General features: G+C 39.4%; 2 protein-coding genes across 4 annotated transcripts in view; one reads left to right on the forward strand and one right to left on the reverse strand.

Moving 5' to 3' along the window:
- TRPC5 (transient receptor potential cation channel subfamily C member 5) overlaps positions 1–27,221 on the forward strand; it is a 263,064-nt gene that overhangs the window by 156,475 nt on the left and 79,368 nt on the right. For both annotated transcript variants that reach the window (XM_084788954.1, XM_084788955.1), the window contains exon 3: positions 1,956–2,477. In XM_084788954.1, coding sequence (XP_084645080.1) covers positions 1,956–2,477 — 522 coding nt within the window. The remainder of the gene's footprint in view (positions 1–1,955; positions 2,478–27,221) is intronic.
- Positions 5,803–27,114, reverse strand: TRPC5OS (TRPC5 opposite strand). 2 transcript variants are annotated; one of them, XM_084788956.1, is made up of 4 exons: positions 27,008–27,114; positions 10,826–10,928; positions 10,350–10,439; positions 5,803–8,758 (listed from the first exon to the last, which is right to left on the reverse strand). In XM_084788956.1, the coding sequence occupies exon 4, from the start codon at positions 8,507–8,509 to the stop codon at positions 8,177–8,179; it is 333 nt and encodes a 110-aa protein (XP_084645082.1). In that variant the 5' UTR covers positions 8,510–8,758; positions 10,350–10,439; positions 10,826–10,928; positions 27,008–27,114; the 3' UTR covers positions 5,803–8,176. The 2 variants fall into 2 exon arrangements, with proteins under 2 accessions (XP_084645082.1, XP_084645083.1); XM_084788957.1 differs by lacking the exon at positions 27,008–27,114 and adding an exon at positions 24,487–24,549.

A 27,221-nucleotide genomic window follows, 5' to 3' on the forward strand; every position in this document is an offset into this window, starting at 1 on the left:
CCTGGGCAGACGATGACAACTTGTTCACTTTCCATCTCTCCCCCACTCCACGGCTTTATGCCAGTTGTGTTTATGTTCAATTCCAGGCCCACTCAGACCTATTTCTTCCTGAGCCTGTAGGCTTATGTTAATTTCTGAGATTATTCTTTCCTATGTCCAATTTATTTTATGACTCGAGTTGTTCACTTCCCACTGTTTTGCTTGTAGCTTCTCTTTCTCAATGTTTTACAATGTTTACTCTCTTGTCTGTCCTAGCAATTGATGACCTATAACTTTCAGAGGCCGATGTAGCCACTCAGTGAGGAAAGCAGGTTTCCTACAGTCTGCTTCCCTCCAGCTAACCCTCCCGCCTCCACCACTTTTCCAACCACTCCCCTATTTTGAAATTCCTTATACAAGGTGAGATGGAGGCAAAATTGATGAAAAACAGTAACTCGTGCTTTTGTAAGATTGGGAGTACCTATATTTTTACTGTTGTTGTTTTTTAAAAATAAAAAGAAAGTATTGATTAAAACTATTTTTCTATTTTATGTGAACCCCAACTGTTCCTGATCTTTTCTCCCCAGCAAACACGAGCTTTGACACTGCCCTCTTCTTTTCCTCAAATATAATAAAATCAGTACTTGCTCCTCTGCTGGAATGCCACCCATTCTGTACTCAGACTTTTGCTTCCCTTCACCATCTCAGTCCTCCATCACTTTCTAGTTCTTATGAGTCTAGTGAGCACCCTCACATTTCTTCTTATTTTCATTTTGAGACATAATCTTCTGTATCCTTATTGTCCGTGTGTGTGTGTGTGTGTGTGTGTGTGTGTGTGTGTTATTATATATTACGTATTGCCATTATATATAAATATATTATATATATAATGTCCCTTGAATTTCTTGTGTCCCTGACTCCAACTCTAAGGTGCTAAGATTACAGAAGATAAAGCCCATCCAGGTTCTGGGAATTGAAACCAAGGCTTTGTGCATGCTAGACAAGTGCTCTACTAACTCAGCTATGACCCCAGACCCTCTTGCTTTCTCTATTGACCCAAAAACAAACTAAGCCCCCCAAGATATATTTTCAAGTTGGAAGAGTGTTGTGATCCATTGACCAGATTTTATGCATTTCTCTGAGTGTGCTCCAGAATACATAAAAACTCTGCTATAGCTACCATTACCACCAAACATCACATCCTAGACACAGCAGTTTTATCACAGATCCTTTTGTCATTAACAATGCTGTCCCAAGCCTGGAATTCCTCCTTAACAGTCTCACTCCTTCCTGACAACACCTAATTCTTTCTACCTTCCTGAACCTAAAAGAACTTGAATTCATCATCTCTGTCCTTTAGTCCTCTAAAGCCTTATATGCGGACAAAGTCACTACCAGTTGTGAGAGTCTTTTCTTTTTGCCATTATGGTTTTATTTAGTTGCATGGTGTTCAAAATACTAGCTTGTCTTTGTCTTTTCAAGTCAATATTCCAGCAGTCCCAACAGCTTAATTAAAGCTACACATATTACATGATGAACTGTTATGGACTTTATATTCTCTTCACCTCAGCTCCAGAAGGCCAGGACCAACATCCTCTACTTCTTTGTTTCCCCTGTTCTGTTAGATGAAACTGGATACATGGTGCTAACATAAATGTAAGCACTGAAGTCAATAGGTGCACTACCTGGCTTGAATTTTGCCCCTCATACTGAAAACTGCATAATCTATGGTTTGTCCATCAGCCTCTCCCAGCTTTGTCCCATGGGAAGAATATTTACCAACCCAGGTTATTGTGAATATTAAACAAGTAAATATGAATAAAATGCTTAGGAAAGTGTGTAAGAACATTGCAGTCCACAAACCTTAACTGTTTGGGTGAGTAGTCACAAGAGAATGAAAACTGCAGTTTCTGAGTTACTGACGGATGCTCCTAACTGTAACCCTGCCCTCTGTATTTCTCATTTCCTGTGTGTAGGTTCCCACTCTGATGATGGACACACAGTTTTCTGAGTTCACACCAGACATCACTCCCATCATGTTGGCTGCCCACACCAACAACTATGAAATCATCAAATTGCTTGTCCAAAAGCGGGTCACTATCCCACGGCCCCACCAGATCCGCTGCAACTGTGTGGAGTGTGTGTCCAGTTCAGAGGTAGACAGCCTGCGTCATTCAAGATCCCGACTGAACATCTACAAGGCTCTGGCAAGCCCCTCACTCATTGCCTTATCAAGCGAAGACCCCATCCTCACTGCCTTCCGGCTGGGCTGGGAACTCAAGGAGCTAAGCAAGGTGGAAAACGAGTTCAAGGCTGAGTATGAGGAGCTCTCCCAGCAATGTAAGCTCTTTGCCAAGGACCTGCTGGACCAAGCTCGGAGCTCCCGAGAACTGGAGATCATCCTCAACCATCGAGATGACCACAGTGAAGAACTTGACCCACAGAAGTACCATGACCTGGCCAAGCTGAAAGTGGCAATCAAATATCACCAGAAAGAGGTAAGCTGAGGTCATCTGTTTCATGGAAGCTTAAAGCTCTCAGCGACCAAAGCACCTTGTAAGACTTTAAACATATGGGTGGTTGTATAAGCCTCACAAATGGTTAGACTCATCCTGTGATGCAGGCAGCCTCTGTGTATTTCCTTTGTAAACAAAAGAGTACTCAACTGATTCCTTGAACGGAACACATTTTATCATTCAACAAATATTTGTCAAGTGCTATTCTCAGTGTTGGGAATAGAGAGGATACACACCAGTCCTCCTTATTTTGAGATTTTTTTGGAAGTTTAACTTTAGTGTAATTGGATAAATAAATTGGTAAAGATAATGATCTTTATAATCTACGTTCTAATATGAATATACTTAATCACTGGTTATTTTACAGTTAAAAGCCCTCTTCATGTAGGATCTTGTGAAACTATACAGCTATTCTATGTCGGACATAAGTAAATGAAACCTAACTTTATCTTCACTATATTATCTATGGCAAGTGAATTTAATATTTTCATGATAAACAAAATCCCTCAAATTCCTGGAAAATGGGGCTGGCTCTATGGTTACGAACGTTTATGTGTCTTCCAAAGAACCCAGGTTTGGCTCCCAGTGCCCAGTGTGACTCAAGACCATCTGTAACTACAGTTCCAGATGATCCAATGCCCTCTTCTGAACTCTGTGGGATCCAGGCACATACATGATACATATTCATAGATGCAGACAAAACACCCATACACAGAAAATAAATAAATAAATCACTCCAGCACTTTAAGAAAAAATTAAGTAAAGGCATATCGTTTATGTGTCTTAACAAACTGAGGGAAAAATACATAACTTTTATTTGTGATTCTTAAATCTGTTTTCCTTAGTTTTGGTGGTGGTGGTGGGGAGTAAGGGGTTACACATGCATGTGCATTTGAGGTGTTGCTCTGACCCTCTTCCTAAGTACTGAGTTCACAGACATGTTCCACAAGATCTGGCTCAGTAGTTTTTTTGTTTGTTTGTTTTTGTTTTTGTTTTGTTTTGTGTTTTGTCCCTTGTGATTCTTCATTGGTAAAAGTTTGGAGTCTTGTCTTTATAAACAACTTCTTATCTGCAGAAATTGTTTTTCATCTTCTCAAAGTGAAACTCCATCCATTAAATAATAATTTATTACCCTTTCTTCCTTACAGATAACCACATCCCACTTCTTGTCAGTATGTGGGTGTCTCAGTTAGGGTTTCTGTTGCTGTGAGGAGACATCATGACCACAGCAACTCTTATAAAGGAACACATTCAATTTGAGCTGGTTATAGGTTCAGAGGTTTAGTCTATTGTCATCATGACAGGCAGCCTGGTAGCATATAGGCAGACATGACTCTAGAGAGGTATCTCAGAGTTCTACATCTGAATCCTCAGGCAGTATGAAGAGAAGTGGTTTTAAAAGGGCGGGGAGGGGGGGGAATGTCCATTGTGATTCTTCCTTTCTCCTCTAGATTTTTAATAGTACTCCTGTGTGTGCATGTGTGTGTCTGAGTTTGTTCACACACAGGTGTGACTTATAATGTATACACATGTGTGTATAGATGTAGTCACTCATTCACACACCCAGGGATCAGAGGACAATGGGTATGCTATGCCATCACTGTCTGCTTTATTCTCTTGAGACAGTGTCTTCTGTTGAATCTCAAGCTAGGCTGATGGCCAAGAGACTTCTTATCATCCTGCCATCCATATCCTCCCCTCTGCACCCAGCACTGTAGTGAGAAGCATACACAGCCATTCACAGCTTTTTACAGGGGATTGGAGTGTTTGAACTCAGGTCCTCATATTTACACAGCTCCTATGTGCTGAGCCACCTCCCCAGCCTAATTATTAGTTTAAGTGGGTCCTATGCCATGATCTGTTGGAACAAATCCATCTGAGAGTTACATGTTGAGAACTCATAAAAAAAGTTAGAGACATTTTTAAAGGATAGCTTTCCCAATGACCTTAACACTCTGAAGAAGGGTGGTGAAGGAGTGGGGGGAAATCTCACAAACCAGAAGCAAACCAGAGCCACAACCTCTATGTGAGAATGAGAGATGTACTCAAAAGGGAAAGAATGTATAAACAGTCAGCCAGGCATGTTGGTGCATGCCTATAATTGCAATTCCAATCATTGATTGGTAGATCCACATTTCTCCTACTGGAGAATGCATATTAAGTGACATTGTATTTGAGCATGGATCTCTGTGTTTTTATTTTATTTGATACAGAATCATAGAAGACTATCTTGAAAGTAAGAACAGACAGAGATTGAATTATTGGACAATGTTACAACTGTTAAAACTTAGGGGACCATTGGAATTAATGCATTTTGCATTGCCCAATAGCTACAAACCTATGAGAGACAGAGAATGTTATGACTTGAAGGTAAATTGTGCCCTACAGGATCATGTTTTAGGTCCTTTGTCCCAAGCTTGTGGCATTATTTGAAAAGTTGTAGAGCCTTTGGGCAAGAGGCATTATGGGGTTATACTTTCTACTCATTCTGGCCTTGGTGGTTGTTTCCTGGTACCCAGGCATGTGAGCACCGAATACCATAGACAGAGCTGCTCTCCTCACCATGTCTTTCTTATTCTGGTTAACTGCAACCCCCTGAAACCATAAGCCAATATAAACCATTCCTCCTTTAAGATATTTCTATTGGGTATTTTATAATGGCAAAGAGAAAAAACTAGTTCTGTATTGCTATCAGGAACAAAATCTTAGCTTAACATGGAAGATACCTCATTATTCTCAAAAGGGCTTTTTTCACTGTAGTTTTTCCTCATAATTATTCCTACTAGGATTCAAATAGGCTTTTCAAAAGAATTTAATTTGGTGAAAAACTATGCTCCAAAGAACAGAATCCAATTTCAAATTATAACTTTTACATAAAATAGTAGAATGAGGAAGTTGTTGCATCTTAGAAACAGGTGCAAACTATTGAATAATCCTCACGTGTCAATTCAATTTTCAGGTGTTTTCATACTGACATTTGTTGGTATGGAATGCCTTCCGAAATGTCACAATTTCATGTATTCTAACCCATTGTCAGACACACCAAAGACTTTACAAATTGTATTATTTCATTTGTTCCTTTGTACTATTAGAAGTAAGCAGAAAATGTATAATCTTCATTTTACAAATGATGAAGAACTATGCTCATGAACGTCTCAAAGACCATCTGACAAGTCTGTAGAGAGTCAGACTCTTGGCACAGCATTCTCATTGATTAGACTCTATGACCTTCTGTGGAACAGAGGCCTTTTCTGGCAGTTTGGTAGCCTAGCCATTACTTCTGGGTAACTGAAGGTGACTACAAGTTCTTTGGTTTTTAAATCAAACTTTATTAGTTAAAATCTCTTAAAAACAATTAAGCACTTTGGAACAATAGTAAATAAAGATCATAAGTGATTATAACCTAATAACTTGAAGAAGTCATTACATATAAGGATGCAGGTATATAGTTTCAGTGGCTTCCATACTTCAGCTAAAGCATAAGATTTGTACTATCTACTTCAGGGTTATCTCCCAGCTTATCTCTCTTGATTTTTAGCATGTTTAAGTTTATCTCAGAATATAGAGCCTTGCTCCTTCTCTATTTCTCTATGCCATACAAAATCTGCTTTTGAAATTAACCTCAAGAAGATCCAAAAGGGGGCTACTTGGGTAGTGGGCTACCTGCTCATGCCACTTTCATTGAGGGGATTCAACCTCTCAATCTGAGATATCCAATAAGCATATTATTAGTATCTATCCTTTTAATTGAACTATCTATCTTCTTAATCTATGGCAATTACCAACTAGCTACTTATATCAATATCTTAGGGTTGGCTAATTTTCATAAAAGCACAGATGAACTAACTCACCTAGGAGGGAACCCCACTTCAAACAACTGTGTTGACTCTTAGCAATTTAAAATGTTCTCTCTACTGAAAATACCCTCCTCCACTTGCTCTTGTTCTTAAGAGTTTTCTCATTGCTAAGCTTGTTGCTTACTACTTTTAACTCTATTTCTAATCCCATTCCATAGAGCAAGCACACTTGATGCAACAGTTCATTTCTTGAAGTGGAGTTACATCTTAACAGTTCTTAAGAACATATAATTATACTATCAAGGCAAATACTGAAGTGCAAGAGGCTAAGCAGATCCACATATTATGAGCTTGCAGCATCTTCTTATTCTGACATTTAAGAATAACACTGTCCATTATTGCTCAGTTTAAGTTTAAGGTTTGGTCTTGTTGCAAAGTCTAGAGTAGACTTACAGGTTTCTCTTGTTATAACCTATTTAACTTATTTGCTGTTCTGTGCTATATAAAACACAGTTTTAACAGAATCTCACTAATGTAGTATAGAATTGTTCTAAAACTCATATTCTAGAGTTCTACTTGAATTACTATCTATCATTTAGAGTGTCCCTCTTGTTTACAGAACCTTACTTGCTCTTTCTCAGGTAAATTCCTCACCAAAAAGAATTTATAGTAGACAGGTGGCCTCTCTCTGGATATTTTTTCCTGATTTTGTTCAATTATTTATAGTTTGAGTTTTGTTTTGACATAAGTTTATACCCCTTCCCCTACGGTTCAAATACAGTTCTTTTGTTGTTATTATTATTGCCAAATGATCTTATTAAATGTGGAAATAATCTTACTGTTTCACTAATTATAATAATTATTATTCATTAACATTTCCTATTTGCTTGGAAAAATAAACTATTTCTTCTTGCTTTCTCCAATCTGTTTAGGTTAATTTCAGCACATCACCTATTTGCTTCTTTGTCTGCACTTGCATACCTAGAATCTTTTCTATATTGAGAAAATAAGATTCAGTTTGCTTAGGCAATAGTCTTCCAGTACATTGCTCACTATAATATGCAATTAACCCCGGTAATTACATTAATCCTTCTATTTGTCTTAAACTCGGTTATCTACAAGAAGGTATGCACAGTCCACTTCCCCTTGTAGACCATCATCTTCAGGCTGATGACATGCGTGTGTGACTTTCCATTGATGAAGTCTTTGTTGGGCCAGGTCTTGCCATTCTAGAACTTCTTTCTTTGGTTTCGGATACAAGGTTCAGTTTCCATCAAACAAAAGAATTGAAGCAAGAGTAATAGCATTTGTGAGAGTGGCCTTTCACTGGAATATCTTGGCCCCAGAATTCTCAAAAGTTTGGCCCCAGTAAATCTGGAAAACTTCTTTATACTTTTTTATTGCCTGGTAGATGATGCACTTTCAGAATTATTTACCTTACTTTGCATTAAAGGCCCTCTCTTTAAGATGCAATGTCCCAGTGTTGTACTATCCATGTGAAAATATTCACTGTAATAGTATGCTGTGGATACTTTCCTTAGAATTTCCATTTATCACAGAGCAGTGACGTTGAGCATCAGTATGTGGTAGAGTTCATCAGCTCCTTGCTCTATTCTAAGGTAGATTCCTTTCTTTGCTATTATTTGGTCTTATCCTGGACAATTCTAATAGTGCAAGTAAAGGAAGAACTACATAAACTAAAGCCAGTCTTTTGATTTGAAATGTAGGAAAAATGGTTTTGCCAAAAAAAAAAATCAAGGCTTACCTATTCTAAAATATGTTAGTAATGAAAATATGCAGAACTAAAATAAAACTCTTATTGCTGAAGCCTACAAAATAAAAAATATTGGAAATAGAAAAATGATAATTTTCGCAGGCTGTATCTCACTCACTTTCTTCATCATCCTTGATTGCAGGGAGTATATCCTCATATATGTCATTCATATCTATCATTGCATCATCCATATCAAGGATTAAATCTTCGTCTTCTCTTACTGAAAGTATTGATTCTAAGTCGGAAAGATCAGCAAGATCCGGTAGGGAATCTTCTTCAGGAGGAAGTGCCATTGCTCCTGCCTCTTCTCCTCTAACATTTTGTTCCGCAGAGGCACCTTGCTCCTGTGATACAAACTGCAACAGGTCTTCAGCGATTCTTATTAACTGGGCCACACAATCAATAAGGCCAGCAACTAGTGCAGGGATCGACACGGACTCCATGGCTCAACTCTCTTCTCAGGAGAGAAAATACTACTGCAAGAAAATAAGTTCTTGACAATAGTGGATCTTGTAGAGCTGATTAATGGTCCTTCTGTTGGCTTGAATGAGAAATGAGACAGCTGGTGTGATAAAGTACAGAACGAGTCCTGTGGGACTACAAAACTTTCTGTTGATGTTGGCTAGCCTCACAGAATATCTATTACAATCACCACCAGATTGTCACTTCCACGATGAAACAGAAAGTCAGATCTAATAATGGAAACAGACAAATAAAAAGATCAGTATCTTTGACTGTTTAGCCATACAGCAGGTTATAGCTACAGGATACAGTTACCAGGAATCATCCAAGAGGTTGAAGAAGACCTCTAGCTACTGTTCTTCCTCGTTGACAACCTAATGCCTCTCTTTTCCTTTGGATTTCCCATGATATTTAGTTTAGCTCAGGGATTGCAGAATAAAATGAGCATAGGTTCTTTGCATAGTGATCCTGAACATCTCCATTCAGAAAGGATGTTTCATCACTCCAAGTTCTTAACCATTTCTATTAGCATCTTTGACTCGTTGCTATTTATAGCTGAACTGCTAAATGCTTTGGTGTTTTTAATTATTAATTCATAAAAGTTTCCAATTTCCCTGCATCCTGAGGACAGATGTTATTGTGCAATAAATCATACATGCTCTTTATTTATTCTAATTAGTTAGGCTACACAATCAATAAGTCTACCAACTATTAGAGGAACTAACACCGATTCCACATCTCAATAGTCCTCTCAAATAGATAAAATATTACTAAAAACCAATAGCAAATGTTCTCTTGGTGATAAGGAATCTTGTGGAGCTAACAATGGTTACTTCATTGATTTAGATGAGAAATGCAAATGTTAATTTGGTTATGGTGGTGACCAATCATAGCATGAGGCCAGTGGTGCTACAGAACTTATTGATGATATATGTGGATTATAGGACACTAGCTATAAATACAAAAGCAGTGCACTGCTAATAGAGACATGTATTAATATAATTTTTTATACTTTGTGAAAAAAACTAAACATAAAAGACAACATACTATATACTATTCATATAGAATTCTAGATAATTTATTGTGCAAAAATAAAAGAATAATTGTTTTTAGGGAGATGAGAAGTAATTAAGAAAGGCATAAGTGAGCTATGTATAGTAGTGTTGATATTTTTACAAAGTTTAGGGTTATATAAGAATATGAAATTGCTGAGTTTCATTGATTGCTAGTGTTAAAGCTTGTGCATTTCACTGTATGCTATCCCTCCTTAAGAAACCAATCAATTCCCTAGCTGATAATCGTAAATCACATAAGATGGAATGCCTAGAATATTTTAATAAATTCTCAAATTTGTGTAAGGAAAGCCCATTACATATAAAGCACCAGGAAATCAATTTTACCAGCTAGTATATCTAATCCTTACAACAAGAGAGCAGTATGAAGTGATGATTGGAAAAATTGAGAATCACTAGGTTTTAACTCTCTTACTTATGACCAGCCACATGGCATAGAATAGGAATCAGACCAGGACTAACTTCCAAAGGTCTATGTCAAAGGGTACGCATTTGAGTGTCTATATTAATAAATTTGCTTTAATGGATCCAGAGATGACATCTCATTCTCCTAAACAGGAACAGAACTGACAATGTTTCTTTCACCTGATAGCGTTAGAAACTGGGTGAATTCTGATGGGAAGAAATGCATCAATCTCCTATGGAGTCCATGTCATTCTCAATTGTTTTATGGAGATTCAAAGATGTATGTGTTTGCTCCCCCTCCTCTGATGTGCTAAATTTATCTAAATTATTGGAAGCTACTCACCTGGGATAGAGCCAAGATGGACAAAGGGGTTACAGCTGTGCCTACGAAATAATTTCTGGAGTTCTGATTTCAAATAGGCTGCAAGTGCTCCTGCAACAACCAAAAATAACAGAGAGAGAGAGAGAGAGAGAGAGAGAGAGAGAGAGAGAGAGAGAAAAGAAGAAGAAGAAGAAGAAGAAGAAGAAGAAGAAGAAGAAGAAGAAGAAGAAGAAGAAGAAGAAGTTACAAAAATTATTAGGTGTAAGGAAAAGGTAGGAACAAGTATAAAATGCAAAGAGACCTTCCTAATGTGAGTTGAGAGTAGCATGTATTTTCTTTTCTCTGGCCTTTGCTAATTCTGGGCACAGGTTGAAGATAAGCCTTGGTCCAAAGGCAGAAGGTCCCTACCAAGGAATGAGAAATGCCAGCATAACTGTTGGCAACTGTATGCAATTGCATAATGGAAGCTTGAAGTATGTGGGGCTAGTTTTTCTTACCTGAAATTAGTTGAGGTCTAGGCTGACCCGTTGGCAGGAAGTTCTCCCAATGCCGATGGGTATTGCCGCAGAGACACTGCTGGCGTAGTCCTCAAAAAGGGACCTAGATTTTGAAGTTAGAGGGACATAGAGGAAGCCAGTGAATCAATAAGCTCAATACTACTTTTGATGGACAACTTTAGTGGGAATTATGCTAAATATATAAGCACATACAAAGAGACAGGCCTCTTAAGGAACAACATTAAGGAATGTACACTACCAGATATCAAGCCTGAAACATACGAAGACCATACATCAAATACTAAAAACTAATTTGAAATGAATAGTAGACAAAATCTGAAAGATAAAAAAAATATGTAGCTGGAACTATAAGAGAAAACCATCATGATATTAGGAAAGCAAATATTTATCACATATACCCTCAAATTAGCTAAGAGCTCTCATCTATCAAAAGATACCTTAAGACAGTAAAAATGTCAATTATCAGGTAGAAAAATATTGAGGAAGCATTTCCAATAGAATGTTTATACATACTCTATGCATATATTTTTAAACTCCTATAAACCATTAGGAATAAGACAATGTAAATATCAAAAGCAAGACAAAAAAAATTAACTACTACTCCTTAGAAGATTTTTACATGACCTAGAAGTACATAAATAGGCATTAGTCACTATTCATCAAAGAAATGCAAATTCAGTCCACAAGGAGCTATATCAAACCCCATAAGAATAGGTACATCTGAAAGAACTAATACTCAGAAACAGAACAATGGAGCCATTGGAACTGACATACAATTGCAGTTGAACGTGTTGGCTTTACAATTACTTTGAAAAACTACTGGACCATTATTTACTAAAGGAAAGTCTATCTCTATCTCATGAACCTGTAGATTTGCTACTAAGTACATAACCAAATTAAAGAGTATAAACATCTACCAGAATATATGTAAAATGAATGTCAAAAGAAGCCAGAAGTATAAAAGTATAATATACAGTCCATAATTTCATTTAGATGAAATTTACAACAATGAGTGTTGTCAGCACCATACGACAAGCTTATCATTAATTCAAAGGAAATGAAACTTAAATATTCAGAAAAGGGTCCTTTTGCCTGGTGTGGATTTCACCTTTATGTTGATGCAAAGGCAAGAGGTCCTGATTACCAGACAGCCTTTAATTGATGCAATGTGACTTACTTGCCTCTTATAAGTAGCTGAGAAAGATAGCCCGAGTAAAGGTGATGCTATCTAACCTATATCTTGAATCTTTGCACCTTTGTCTCACTTTTGGCGGCATGACTAAAGAAAACCAACCATTTCCTTCTAATTGAAAGTCTTGGCCTGCTATTTGGCACTTCTTCCATTTGGAAATCTGGCAATTAGTATCTAACAGTGGGACAGAAACGGAGCAAAGGAATTCAAATCCTCTGGGCCTGTCTTTATAGTCGATAAGCTTCCCTGCAGCAGGAAAAGTAAATTACTTCATATCCAAGGGGAACAGAGGAAGTTATATGGGAGTGATTAAAATGTGCCTTTGGTGAGAACAGGTGCCAATTCTGTATTCACAAATGGGCTTTCTTTCTTTCTTTCTTTCTTTCTTTCTTTCTTTCTTTCTTTCTTCCTTTCTTTCTTTCCTTCCTTTTATTTGTGCTCCCTTCTGTAGTGTTGCAGTGCTAGTTGGATACAAGCATTTAATTTAAATGCTTCAACAAACAACATTTCTGTTAATGGTTCCTCAGCTGGTGGTGGAATTACACCACCCTGCCCTCTGTGCTGGGATTTTGTCTGAAGTCCACACAGGTCTTATGCAACACAAACTGCACTCAGTAGGGAAAGAAGAAAAGTAAATAAATAACCTCAAAGTTGGGTGCGACAGGATGAGAGGCTCCTGAGTGTGGTGAGGGGAGCAGTTGAGAGGTTAAATGCATTCAAAATATGGTCTATGAAATTCTCAAAGAATTAATAAGAAGCTATTATTTTTAAAACCACTTTTGGACACACGTAACTTCTCTTTGTCCTCCCCACATCCAGGGAAACATTAAGAAGACCTATTCCATCATTTTTATATAGTAGGAGCATCTCTGGGAAGATACAATGAAAATAATTAACAGGATTTACCCCTACACCCACTTTTTAAAGTTAGAAATCATTGCCTTTGGAAACAACTGCATGCAATAAGGCACTTGTCTGTTATAGGACCTGACATTTGCAATGTCCATGAATCATCTTTCATTTGTTAAGAAAAAGGGAAAGAAGTACACAGCTGAAGAGCTAAACATGCCCATTCTTGAAAAATACATGAAAAATTCAAAACAGAAACCAAAATAAGTGGAGTAGTGATGCCATTGTAGTCAATTTAAAGCAAGTTCTTCTGAATTTCTTTCCTCCTCTTTCTAGTTTGTTCATTCCTGAAGAAATGATCTTAGACTCTTGCTTGCTTACCCTCCAGAAAAACAACATAGTCATGGTAGGAAAACAATATTTCAAAATTACTTGTTAGTTATTTTTTTAGACAGGCACACATTCTTTCAGAACAGGATTCAATCCTGGGGCCAGCTACCTTGTCTTGGCTTGGGAAAACATAAACGGGCTCATCTCTGAAGCTTAGTAGCTATAGGAGTCTCCAGAGAGCCCAGGAAAAAGATATAATACTTCCAGAAACAGGTGTAGCCTTTAAATTGTACCAAATGCAGAAGAAAAGGCTGAAAATGAGGGAAATAGAAACAAAACTGAGCATGATAAGAAAAGGTGGGGTTCTGTCCCTCAGCTTTCTGAGAGGGAAAAGAAAACTTGTAAAGGTTTTTTGATGGAAAAAAATAGTCTCTTTAGCAGACACCAAATAACAATAGTGACTAAAAAGGGCAACACATTGTGCCAAACAGACTCATATTTTCATCCTAACTTTGCTAAGTGGAATGTTTCTCTAAACTACATTTGCCTTAATTTCCTTCTCTGTAGAATAAAGATAACAGGAAAACTACATTAGTTATTTTATGAAAAACAATAAAATGGCTCCCACTTTATAGTAAGTGTCTTATAAATATTAGCTTTTTAACCATGCTAGGGAAATTCGAGGATCCAGGAAGTAATGGGTGGTGCATCCTGACCACTATTAGTGACTCCTAGGAGGTGACAGAGAAGATAGCTGCAGGCTTAGCAAAACCTGGAAGGAAGAAATAGAGGTATATTTCATCTCATAACTAAAAACAGCTTCAGGTAACAACTTTCGACTTTGATAAAGATGTAAGGGGAATGCACTCTCTAGATAATGAAGGCTTCTTACTGTATTTCTACCAAGAATCCCCCCAAAACTAGTTCAGACTTTCAAATATTCCTATGTGGCTTGTCTAAGCAACAAGAGATAAAAAACAGGACGTTTCTTGCTCCTTACCATTCCAGCCTAGGTTTTGTTCTGTACTCCAAGAACACATCTGACAAGTACAAGACTGGGCCCTGGAGTTCTGGCCTTTTTTCTTTTTCTGCAAATGCCAGCTGTCCAAGAGAGACCTCATTCATGCATTTTACCAACAGAAATAATCAGAGACAATACAGTCCTCCTCTCTGCCTAAAAATGTACTTACACCATCTGCCCCAAAAATGTGCCTTTCTGGTTTTAGGGGCTTCAAAATATGATTCCATGACTCTTCCCAGTAGTTTATCTCAGGATTTTACAGTTTCTTCATTCTAGGAATCACATGCTCAAGAACATTCATGTACATTAACCTACAGTAGTCCTATCTGATGAAGATTTTTATTGCACACCCAAGAGAGTGGAAACCCAAACATATTTCACAACGCATCTCATTGGATTTTCAAATTACTGTGAGGTCGATAGAGTAGCATGGGGGTGGAGGGGAGCTCTAATCTCCACTGCGGATTTAAGAAATTCAAAACCCACACAAGCCAAACAATCCAAGGTGCACAGCTGGAAAGTGGTAGAAACTGGAACCTGAGTTGCTGTTCTTTCCATAGCTGCCAACTGCAAACTTCCTAATCATTGAGAAAAAGTCTTCCAAATTCTTTGTTAGGATAGATATATACCCTGTGCATATCCAGTGCTTCAATGCCTAATAACATATTTTACTAATATGTTGGAATAAAACCATAAAATCATCTGTAGACTTTCTATGTAGAACTGCCAAGTGGGTATCCAGAGACCAGGAGTCCCATCATCATTCTCTCCAAGAAAGAAAATAACAATTTGAGTACCCAGGCTATGCAGTGCAATGAATCAGTTGGTTTTTTTTCCAAACCCTCTGCCTTCCTCTTATATGCTACATTGCACCAAACAGTTCTCTACAGGAACATAATAGCACAAACTACAAAATTGGAGTACAAGTAAGTATCTTTGACCTAAAGTAAATCCCAATGGTCTACTCCACTATGCCACTAATTGCCTATGTTGAAAGCTTTTCCCGTTACCACTGCCACACAAGAAGGGTGGAAACTTTCCTTTTAAATGCACCACACAGGGGAAGCTGGTATTTACTTGGCAGGAGAAGAACAAGATACTTCGTGCTCGGCATATTGCTACCATTGGCATCTCGTCCAGATGCTGCTGCATTCTGCAGGGGTGGCAACTATTTTGTCCTCGAGATAACATAGTGGAAGATATAGATTTATTTATGTGCAAAGTTTTCAATAGAAATACCTGTGGTCCCTGGCAAGCTCACGGGAGGTGACAGAAATGGCACAGCCAGGAAAAGGCAAGCAAAGTCTTCAGTGTCTTCTGGCAGCTAAATCCACAGCATCAAAGAAGAATGGCTGGATCTGGGTCTTAGAATGTTGCTATACAGGGAGGTATACAGTAACTGTCCCCAAAATTTGTCTTCTATCTCCCTTCCCAAATTACAGTAAATCAAATGGCTAAAAGTTAAATTAATTGTCATGTCAGCTCTGATGGCCATAGTACAACAGTAGTTTCTTATATAAACCTTACACTGAAAGCAATAGTGTCGATATAAATACAAATTGATAAGTGTGTGATAGACATGGATGCAAACATCATTGTACCATGAAGGCATGGCAACCTCAGCCACCCATGCATGTACAGAAGCATCTGTCACTGACAAAGAAGGAAGGGTGGAGGAAAGAGACATTTTTAAGGAAGATGGACATTGAAGATAGAGAGACTCCCTTGTTCAATCCTAAATGTTTTCTTACCTTGAAAGTTCCCTTAAGCTTACCATGATTCTCAGTCCTTATAAGAAATAAATAAGACTCTGAACAACTCTAACCTTTGTGATTTAGACAATTTTTAATTTTAGGATGATACCCTAACAATTTAGGTAAAACATGAATGTGTGTGGTGTAACTTCATATAGACTTCAACATTGTCTTTCTGATATTCCTTAAGGAAAGAACTCTTTTTAAACTTGTGAGGTCACCTGTCTCAATGGGTGGGTATAATCATTAAATGAGAATTTTTGAAAGGTCTCTTTTAAGTCATATACTTCTAGGCAAAAATAAAAACAAACTCAATTGAGGTGGCCAACCAAACTGATTTTTCCATGAATCAAAGCTTTTACAGAACTTGGGATTTTTGTCATTAAATGAAGAAAGTCTTGGGCAACATTGAATAATTTGAACACTTTAGTCATCACTAAACCTTAACTTGGATGAGACCAGCAATAGGATGTAACTGGCCTTAAGCAGACATAGCTCCTAGTTTAACCTTACCTCATTCTTGAGTAGACCCCTACTAGTCTTGGACTCCTGGGAGGCCTTACCTAGCCATCGATTAGAATGTAACTAAGATACCTCTTGGCACAAAGAAAGAAAGAAAGAAAGAAAGAAAGAAAGAAAGAAAGAAAGAAAACTACTCTGCAGGCTCAAACTCTTTCTGTATCTGAAATTAGATTCTGAATGGGCCTTTTCTCTTTCTCTGATCTGCATCCTGGCAAGGTGTTAAATATACTCTGAATAGATAGATGTTAACCGAGCATGACCTACTACTAGGCTAACTGGGTTCTATTAGGAAATACCTAGGTTTAGGCTTGGCTACACCTTAACTTCACTAGGCCTAGAAGGGAACTCCCACTCATCAACAAGTTGTTAAGACTGCAAAGGGCCTTGAGGGGGAATCCTGGAAGTAATAATACAGAAATTAACTCTGGAAAAGTCCTTCATGTGTAGAAGCCGTGACCTCAGGATGGATTGGTCTGGCATAGGCATAAGAACCTCCTAAGGACCCTGTGGTTTGTTTTTACACCAGTCAGCGTGATGGCACATGATAACAGAGTTAAGACTCTAAGCCCTTGGGCCCCCACATGGCCCTTGAACCGGTCTGTAAACAGGACAAAGGTAAGCAAGAAAAAGCCACCTAATTCTGTCCCAATGTTCCCCTTCTCAAAGTGCTGACTACAGTAAATGGCAGCATGAGCTCCTCTACCTAACAGACCTGTCTCTGGGTCAGATACTGGGTATGATCATGCGCTGGCCAAGTTACCTATACTGAAGGAGGAATGACTAACCAAAGCCTGACGACTAACAACACAAATGGGACATGTTTAACTGGACCAACCACCTGGTCAGATCCTAGGAGAAGCCCAATCTGCAGGAAATGAAGAGGGCAGTACCAGACAAGTTAATAGAGCAGGTACTCCTAATGGTACACAGTTTGCCAAGCCCTCGGATATTTACACCTGCTGTGAATGTGACAGTTGCAGGCTGGTATTCTTGGCTCCTGACTTACATGCATACCCAGGAAGTGCAGTTCAGCAATGCTTACAACCCTTAGATTTGAGAAATAAGAGAACTCCTGTACTTTTACCTGTCCTTCTGGGAATGCCTCTGACAGGGTCCATGACCACCGGTGCTGCCACAATGGCCATCCAATAAGTTTAACACAGGCAGCTCTCTCCTCAGATCAAAGAAGACTTAACTATTGTTCAGGAGAGAATGGCCACTATTCAAAATCAGATAGATTTGTTGACAGCAATGACCCTCCCAAACTATAGGAGATTAGATGTGATTACCTCCGAAAAGGGATGCATAGACATGGTTTTAAATGAGCACCGCAGCGTTTATGCTAATCGGCCAAGATTCGCATGAGAAGAACCCCAAAGGTTATTAGAGAGGATTAAGGCTAAGGATACAAATGAGAGCCAAAGAAGTGCAATATGGACAATGTGAAGACCCTAGTTGAATCCGCCAATGAATCATAAAGCCCTGCCCAGCCAACTTCATCAAAAGGAGAATGAAGAAAGCATTAAAAAAAAAAAACCTACAAATGATACACCAGGCATACCAACGCATTTCTTCAAGAGAGGCTCATAAGGCATTGTGAAGGTAAAGAGGAGGAAATGAAGTAGAATAAGGCAGAAAAGACCAATTACTAGATTTCCTTAAAGCACTATTTGTACTGCCCATTTCCAAGCGTGATTTTTTCACTTGCCACCTGGAACAGAAAGACCCAAAGAAGTAGCTGAAACAATGAGTTGTTGCCCATAACAACCGGGCCACAAAAGCTTAAACCTGTCAGCTTTAAAATATGCCTTTAAAAACAAAAAGCTGCCTTGCCACGCAAGCTTCTGTAAACTATCAATTGATTGCTCTCCCCACCTTGTGGCTTTAGAGTATAAAATGAGATCGCAAACTGGACCTGGCACGGAGGCGTTCTGGAAGGATCCTGGCTTCAGCGCACCGGTGAAGGCAGCTCCTCTCTCCCACTCTCATTGGTGTCAGAGTGCTTAGTCCAGAAAGACTCTCACAACACCTTCCCGAGATTTATAGCCCGGCTCAAGGACTAACAAAGTTTTCACAAGATCTCAACTGAGATTTAGACCTGGGTGGGATTAAAGTGGGTCCTGAAGAGCCTAAACTATGTTTACATCCTAGTCAAACTTTAATAGGGCTGGCTAGGGCTTTAAATGTCTTAGGTTCAAATTTGACCTAAACTGAACCCTGACGAAGCTCCAGCTTGAGCCTGATTGAATCTTAACTGAACTGATGACGCTTGTACTGGACTTCTTTCTGCCCTGACTAGACCCTCAGTGCTCTGACTAGGCCTTAACTTATATAGCTAGCCCTTAAGATTGTCTTAGACCCTTGCTGTATTTTAGCAAGACTGTGACCAGGCTTAATAGAAACTGGGCTTCTAATTAGACATTAGCTTCAGTTCTGACGGGGGTATTAAGTGGGCTTTGGCCCCTAGCTAGGCTTTAACTGGGCTATCTAGGTTTCAACTAGGCCAGAATAATGTTACAATTTAATCATAACTCAGCAACGCCTTTATCAAGATGGATAATCTTGAAGTAATCTTCAGCTTTGTGTGTAGCTTAAAGATGATTTACATAGGACTTAACCGTGTTCTGACTACGTCTTCAGGATAGTCATGGGTGTGGACCCTGCCACAGTTTCTGTCTAAAACTTAACATTTGGCCTTTAACCATTCTCCAATTATGCAAGCACTACACGAGCCTGGACTGGAACTAAACTAGACTTTGTCTTTATTTGGATCTACTTAAAATGCAACTACACCAAAAGTTGACAACTACACTTTAGTACATAAAAAATAATATAAGTGGGTCTTAAACCAAATTAGTTTGTTTTTAACTAGAATGAGGCTTTAACTATCCCCTAATAGGACCCTGACAGATCTTAATGGGGCTGAGGCCCTGATAATTATACTGTGACTACATTGGAAGCATGTCTAGTGTCTTGACTGTGCCTTAATGAAGTTGACACGATTTTAACAAAATCTAACTAGTACTTAAGTAAACAAATGTTCTGCCTAGGTCTTAACTGAGGTGACTAGGCCTGATCCAGGTTTGGGCCTTAACCAGGCTCTGGCCAGACTTTACTTGGGCCCAGTTATTAGTTAGGCTTTAAGTAAAATCTAATGTTTAACTACCTTGAAGCTCTGCCTAGAAATTAACACAGCTTAATAAGACTGTAGCTATATCTACGCCCTGCTTAAATCTAAAGTAAATTCAATAGCACTATGTGACTTCTAGGACTTTCCTAGGACATAATAAGGTTAGAAATAGAAATTAACTAGGCTCTTACTTAGACTAAACTAAGCTTAAGCTTTGCCTTTGTCATAACTGGTTTCTAATTATATTTAAACTAGGCTTAAATGTCAGCTAGATTCCAAGTAGGCCCCAATTGAAACTTCATTATGCCAAGGCCCTAGCCATACCTTAAATAAACTTAATTATATCATAGCCATTACTACATTCACACTCAGGTTATGCCTTAACTAATATCTGACTGTAACTAAACTATTGCTTAACTGAAATAGGGCTGAATTATGCTCAGGCACAGGCAAGATTTTTAACTATACACTAACAAGTAACTAAAGTGAGGCCTAGTAACTCAACAAGATTTACTTACAGCTCAATGAGGCTTAGTCCCTAGACAAGTTAAGAGAACTAAACTATATTTATGAACTAGTAAGGCTTTAAATAAACTCTTAGGAGAACTAAACTACATTTTTGAATTTCTAACACTGCAATTACACTATATATATCAAACACTTAATAGGTTTACTTTCTGGGAGCAGGTTTGTCTGGGTTCCTGCTAGGCTTACACTATCTTTATTACTCAAAAGAGTAATGTCTTATGTCTAGTCTACCTAACCCGAACAGCTTGCGTTCTAACAGAATCTAAACTAGCATTAGATGCCAGGAATGTTTGAACTAAGCTCTAACTAGGACTAAGTGAGGCTTTTGCACTAGCTATATCTTAAATGTGATGTAGCTAACCCTTAACCAGGCTTAGTCTCTGCCAAGACCAAAATTAGACTTTATTATATCAGAATGGGGCTGAGGCCCAAGCTATGTCTTAACTAGGATATTAATAAACCACAATCAGGCTTATTTCTTACATGGAGTTTAACTAGTCTTTCTACATACCTAAACAAGGCCTAGATCCTGGCCAGGGACTAATTGTGATCTAAAACCTAAATTAGACTTAGGTAGTAGCTAGACATTCTTTGGACTCTGATCAATCATATTTCCATAGGCTGACTATACTTGAAATAGATTTTATTCTATATTAAACTAGTCTTGGCAATCAGAGGAAGGACAGCAAGTTACCAAGAAGAGACTTGATACCCAATGAGCATATAGAGGGGGAGGTAATCCCCCTCAGGAACAGTCATAGGGGAGGGGAATAAGGGGAAATTGGGAGGGAGGGAAGAATGGGAGGATACAAGGGATGGGATAACCATTGAGATGTAACAAGAATAAATTAATAAAGGAGAAAAAATGGAAAAATAAATAAATAAACTAGTCTTAGGCACTTGCTGACTCTTAACCACCCTCTAATGGAACTAAACAATGTTAATCTACTTGCTAGGACTTAAGTATTCTATACCTCAGACTTAGTTAATCTTAAGCCCTCCGTATGGTTTATATGGACTTTGATTAAAGCTTGACTAAATTTACTACCTGGCTATAAGTAAAGGGGCTCTTATTAAGACCAACATAGTCTTATACCCTGAGTTTAGCCAAGCTTGATCTAGGCAGTTGTAACTACCTAGGATTTACGTGAACTCTAAAGAGATCTTAACCTAGCTACCTAGCTCTTAAATGGACATAAGCCTCAGCCATACTTTAATAAGATTTCGACAGGCCTTAACAATGCTAAGCTTCTAGACAAGGCTAATGATACTCTGAGCAGATTGTAAGTACATTTAGTACCCAACCATGTCTTAACTGAGTGCACTAGACTTTAACTAGGTCATAAGGAGTCTTAGGCAACGTGTAAGTCCTAAGTTTCATATAGACACAGCTAAGTCCAAGCTCTGACTTCTACTAAACTATGCTTAATGACATTGCAAGGATCTGGCTATACTGTGCCTGGACCTAGAATTGGTGAGAGCTCAACTAGACTCTTGAGAAGCTTAAATAGACTGAAATATTAGCTAGAGCTTAGCTGGGCTCTGACCAGCCTGAATTAGGCATAAACCCTGACTAGTGCTTAATGGTAGTCTTACTGACAGCAATGACTGGCTTTGTTTAAGACTTATCAACTTGTAAGCTTGCTTAAGATGTAAACAAGTCTAATTGAATTCTAGGCATGACCTAGGCCTCCTGAAGTATTCGAGTCCATTTAAGGCTGAGGGAGTGCGTAACACTCGTTTAGGTCTAGCCAGAACCCTATTAAGCCCTACGGCCAGATAAGGTATGCAGAGAATGTCCAAACTTAACTAAGATATAATAAAATCAGTGGCGTTAGCTATGCCTTCAGCTTAAGATTGGTTTTTTCTCTTAGAGAGGACCCAATTTTGGTTCCTAGCATCCACATCAGATGGCTCACAATTGCCTTTAACTTTAGCTACAGGGGATCAAATGCCCTTTTCTGGCCTCTGCAAATACCTGCGTTCATGTGCACACGCGTGCACACGCGCGAGCACACACACACACACACTTAAAAACAAAACAAAAACTATCAAAACCTTATATGGACTGAGCCTTAACTAGGCTGTAAAGCTACCTACACCTTAACTAGACTCTATTATATCTTAATCAACTTAGGTCCTAGCTAAGTCCTAAATAAGATACCTATGACTATGCTTATGAATTTGCTGAGATTTAACTACATGATACTCAGAGATTAATTACATTAAGGCTCTAGCAAGGGTTTAACTGGACAGTTAATGGGCACTGACTAAGGATTTCCTGCTATTGACACTGAATAGATCTAAACTAGTCTAAAATCCTAAGATTTACTTTGTTTTTCAGGTTTTATTTGTTTTTGGAGACAGGAGCTTAGTATGTAGCTCTGGGTGAACTAAAACACTGCGTAGACAGGGTCAGATTTGCCTGTCTCTGCCCCTGCTTCCTAAATGCTGTGATTAAAGCCCATATGCTACCTTATCTGCACATTTTGGGAGATGGGGCGGGCAGTCAGAGTTTTACTCTGTAGCCTTGGCTGGCCTTGAACTTACTACATAGACCAGCTAAAACTCACCAAAATCTGCCTGCTTCTGCCTCTGCTCTCAGAATACGGCAAATACCACTGCTCTGGTTTTTTTGTTTATTTGTTTTTGTTTTTGTTTGGGTTTTGGGGGGGATTTTTCCTTTATCTATTTTTGTTTTATGTTTGTTTGTTCCTTTGCTTTTAGTTTTCTTTCTGAGAAAGGGTTTCATTATGTAGCCCTTTCTGGACTAGAACGAACTACTTAAACCAGTCTCAAACTCAGATCTGCATGCCCCTGCTCATACCCCCGGCCTTACCCCTGCCACCTGCCCCTGTCCCTGTGGCTGCCATTGCCCCTTCGCCCCCCCCCCGCCCTTTCCCATATCCTTGCCTTTTCCTCTTCCCCCTCCACTGCCTGATGCCACTGCCCTGCCCCTTCTTCTGCCCTTGCCCCTCCCTCTTCTGCTGCCTCTGCCCCTTCTCCTGTCTCTTCTCCTTCCCCAACCCCTTGCCCTTCCCCTTCCCCATGCCACTGCCCCTTCCCCTTCCCCATGCCACTGCCCCTTCCCCTTCCCCATGCCACTGCCCCTTCCCCTTCCCCATGCCACTGCCCCTTCCCCTTCCCCATGCCACTGCCCCTTCCCCTTCCCCATGCCACTGCCCCTTCCCCTTCCCCATGCCACTGCCCCTTCCCCTTCCCCATGTCACTGCCCCTTCCCCTTCCCCATGCCACTGCCCCTTCCCCTTCCCCATGCCACTGCCCCTTCCCCTTCCCCATGCCACTGCCCCTTCCCCTTCCCCATGCCACTGCCCCTTCCCCTTCCCCATGCCACTGCCCCTTCCCCCACCCTTTCCCATGCCCTTGCCTCTTCCTCTTCCCCTTCCACTGCCCAATGCCACTGCCCGGTGCCACTGCCCTGCCCCTTCTCATGCATGCCCTTGCCCCTCCCCCTTCTGCTGCCACTGCGCCTTCCCCTGCCCCTTCCCCTGCCCCTTCCCCATGCCACTGTCCCTTCCCCTGCCCCTGCTGCTACCTGAAGTGATGAGATTAAAAGCATTTGCCACCCTGCCTGCCTGCCTCCTCCTCCTCCTCTTTTTTTTTTTCTTTTTCTTTGTGGTACTGGAGACAGAACCCAGTCTTGTATACATAAGGCAAAAACCTACCGCTGAACTAAATCCTGAGAATCTCTCTCTCTCTCCCTCCCCGCCCCTTCTTTGAAATCAAATCTTGCTATGTAGCCCCGGCTGGCTGGTACTTGCTATGTATCAAAGTAGCTTCAAACTTAGCATTCTGCCCTGTCAGCCTCCCAGGGCCTGGAATTTCAGAAGTATGTGCCACCGTGCCTGGCTAAACAATTTTTAACTAAATAAAGATATCCAGTACATATTAATAATACTTAAACATATTTTAATTATGCTGATAGTCCTATGTCCTTTTAAAAATCTTAGCAATATTGTAGAACTCATTTAGAACTAAACTAAATGACTAAACTTTAAACTATGCTATCTACACTTTAAGTACGGTTGACTTTATTCTTAAGTAGGCCAAGTAGATTTTAATTAGGCTTAAGTGCTTTGAGTTCCCAAGTTTGAGTACTTTCCTTAATTCAAGACTGTTCAGGCTTTGGCTAATTTGTAGTCACTTTTCATTAAGGATAAATTCAGTTCTATACTCCTTGTAGCCTTGAACTCCCATAATTTGTATCTGCCCTTACCTCCGCAAGTCTGCAGTTTCAGGCTACTCTCTGAATCATGCTTAGAAAAAGCAAGAATATAACCCCAGTTTACTTACCCCACCGCAGCAGGAAAAGAGACTGCATGCAACTCCACTGCACCCAGCCATCTTTATAGTGTGACACAGGAAACAGTTATCCCTCAAGAAACCAAGGGGTGTGGTTTTTGTAACACCCAACCTGGAAGTACATTTTTGTCCCACCCAGTCACATGATCCATACTTTTCAAAGACATTCATACGTTATAATAACTTTGTAACAGATATGGAAGGAAGTGTTCCCATCTATGCAAGATTTAGCTAGAGCTTGGATGTTCAATGCACAGTTAAGAAGAAAGATAGCTGCTAGGGTAGAACTGCAGCAACGAGCCTTCTGTACTTTTTACAAGGCTAAGTAAACGCTAGCATTTGGGCACCTTATGAACCCTGTAAAGTTAGCCTATCAGTCCCACTGTAAGGAAGTGGGCAGTCTGATGTGTACAGACTTGGCTTATTATAGGATATTGAAGGTTTCTGTTGATCATGAAGGAACAAGATGATAAAATCCAGACCAGAGCATGAGCAGTCACCCATATCTAACGGTTTCATGGATTCTTAGTGAATTTGTTCTAAATTCCCACTGGACTGTTTGGGTTAGAAGTGATTTTCTCTGTTTACTTTTTAGTTCAACATATGTTTTCTTTCATTCATTTCTTCAAATGCTGACTGGTATATTGGACTTTACCACAGATCAGTAGGACGATGCACAAGGAAATAACAAGGAATTTATGAAGCCTGCAAAATACGATGTAACAGGACCAGACATCTGAGGCTTTCTGAATCCTTATCCTAATCTAGCTCAGTTTGTTTGCATTCATTCCTCGTGACCATAAGAGAGTAGCACCTTCCAGAAAGCGCAGGCCCCAGTAAGATAACATAGTAAAGTCACAGTGACACATTTTCTCAGTGGTTTTTTTTCTTTCCCTTTTATTCTTTTTCCTCACTGCAATGTCCACATTTTAGGACCTGCCAGATGAGGAAGCACCAAGGGCTCTCGGTTCTCTGTTCTCTGTTCTATTCGACCACTGATATGTCTGTGCATTTTTTCCTACATTTTTTCTTCTATGTGGCTTGGTTTTAGCCCCCAAGATACCTTGATTTGGTTTGCTTTGGTTAGTTGGTTGGTTTGAGGGGGTTGTTTTTTGTTGTTGTTGCTGATTTTTTTTTTTGAATCTTGGTCTCATGTAGTCCAAACTGCTTCAAACTACATAGGAAAAGGTCACCTTGAACTCCACATTTTCCTGTCCCAGCATGAATATTATGATTATAGAAGTATGCCATCATTCCCAGCTATGGAATATCCTTTTTCTTTTTTAAAATTTTATTAATTTATTCAGATTACAACTCAATTGCCGTCCCATCACTTCTATCCTCCCATTCCTCCCTCCCTCCCGCTTTCCCCCTATTCCCCTCCCATAGGTCTAAGACCGAGGGGGACCTCCTCCCCCATGTTGGTAGCCTTCATATTCTTTCTTTGAGTGCCACCCAGCCTCCCCACCAAGAGGAAGTGATCAAATATGGGGCACCAGAGTTAGTGTCAGAGTCAGTCCCCGCTCTCCACATAACTGTGGAGAAAGTCCTGTCCATTGGGTAGATCAGAGTAGAGGTTCGATGTTTACTATTATATTGTCCTTGGATAGCCACGAGCAATAACTCCCTTTTGATTTCTTCTGTCTCAGCCTCAGATTTATTTTTTTAAATTTGTTTTTTAAATTAGTATACAAAGTAATGGGTTCCATCACGCAGTTTTCATGCATTGTTTTTGTTAACTGGCTTGTCCACTCCCCTCCCCAAACCTTCCGTTCCTCTCCTGCTGGATTCTTTCCTCCCTCTACCACCTCTCTTCTGACCTTATATATTCTGTTACCCCTTTGTTCTCTATATAGATAGGCGTTCTTCAAACTCTATATTCCTGCTTTTTTAAACTTATGCTTTCTCTTATTATTTTATTCCTTTACATAATGTTTTACTTCACAAGGAATCTGAAGTAGTTACAATGCCACATTACACACTTCCCCCAGAATTATATACCCAGCCCTGGGGTCTCCACCATGATCTCTAATCAAATAATTCTCAAACTACATCACTGGCTCTGTTGTCCCTTGAACTTACACACCATGTCTATATGCCTGACCACCTGCTGGACACTATCTGGAGATGTCTCAAATTCAGCATAGACTCAGCTTACATGACCAACTCATTCTAATTTTTTTCTGAGGTAATTTCAAGTTTTGATGCTGAAAGTCCAGTGTTCACTCTGGACAGTAAGTCATAATAACTAAAATGAACTCATTCAAATCAGCCTGAAACTCAACATTCCTCCTAGTCTCCAGGTTCTCCTATATCATGGATAGGTGATCATCATTTCATTGATATGGGGGTCATGTAGATGGAACCCCAAGAAAAGCATTAAAGTACCTTTCTCAAGCTTTGGAGCACAATGACTATATGAAATGCTAATGAAGAAATATCATTAAGACTGAGTTAATATACCAAATAAATCATCTGAGCTATAAGCAAAATGGGAGGGATGATACAATACCTCGAAGAAACCAGAAATTCTGACTTTGTCAGGTTCAGCTTCTCATCTTCTTATTTCATCTTTAGAGGCATAGAGGACAACCTCAGTCAAGGCAAGGCGCAAATGCCAAGGAGCTCGGAGTAGTGCAGAACAGTTATGCCTACACCTTTGATATTCATCTGAAACAAATTCAACCCAATGTTACGTTCTGCGGAAACAAAGATAATTTCGGAGA

The sequence above is a fragment of the Acomys minous genome, assembly GCF_964271855.1.
Source record: "Acomys minous genome assembly, chromosome: 7".
NCBI classification, from domain to species: domain Eukaryota; kingdom Metazoa; phylum Chordata; class Mammalia; order Rodentia; family Muridae; genus Acomys; species Acomys minous.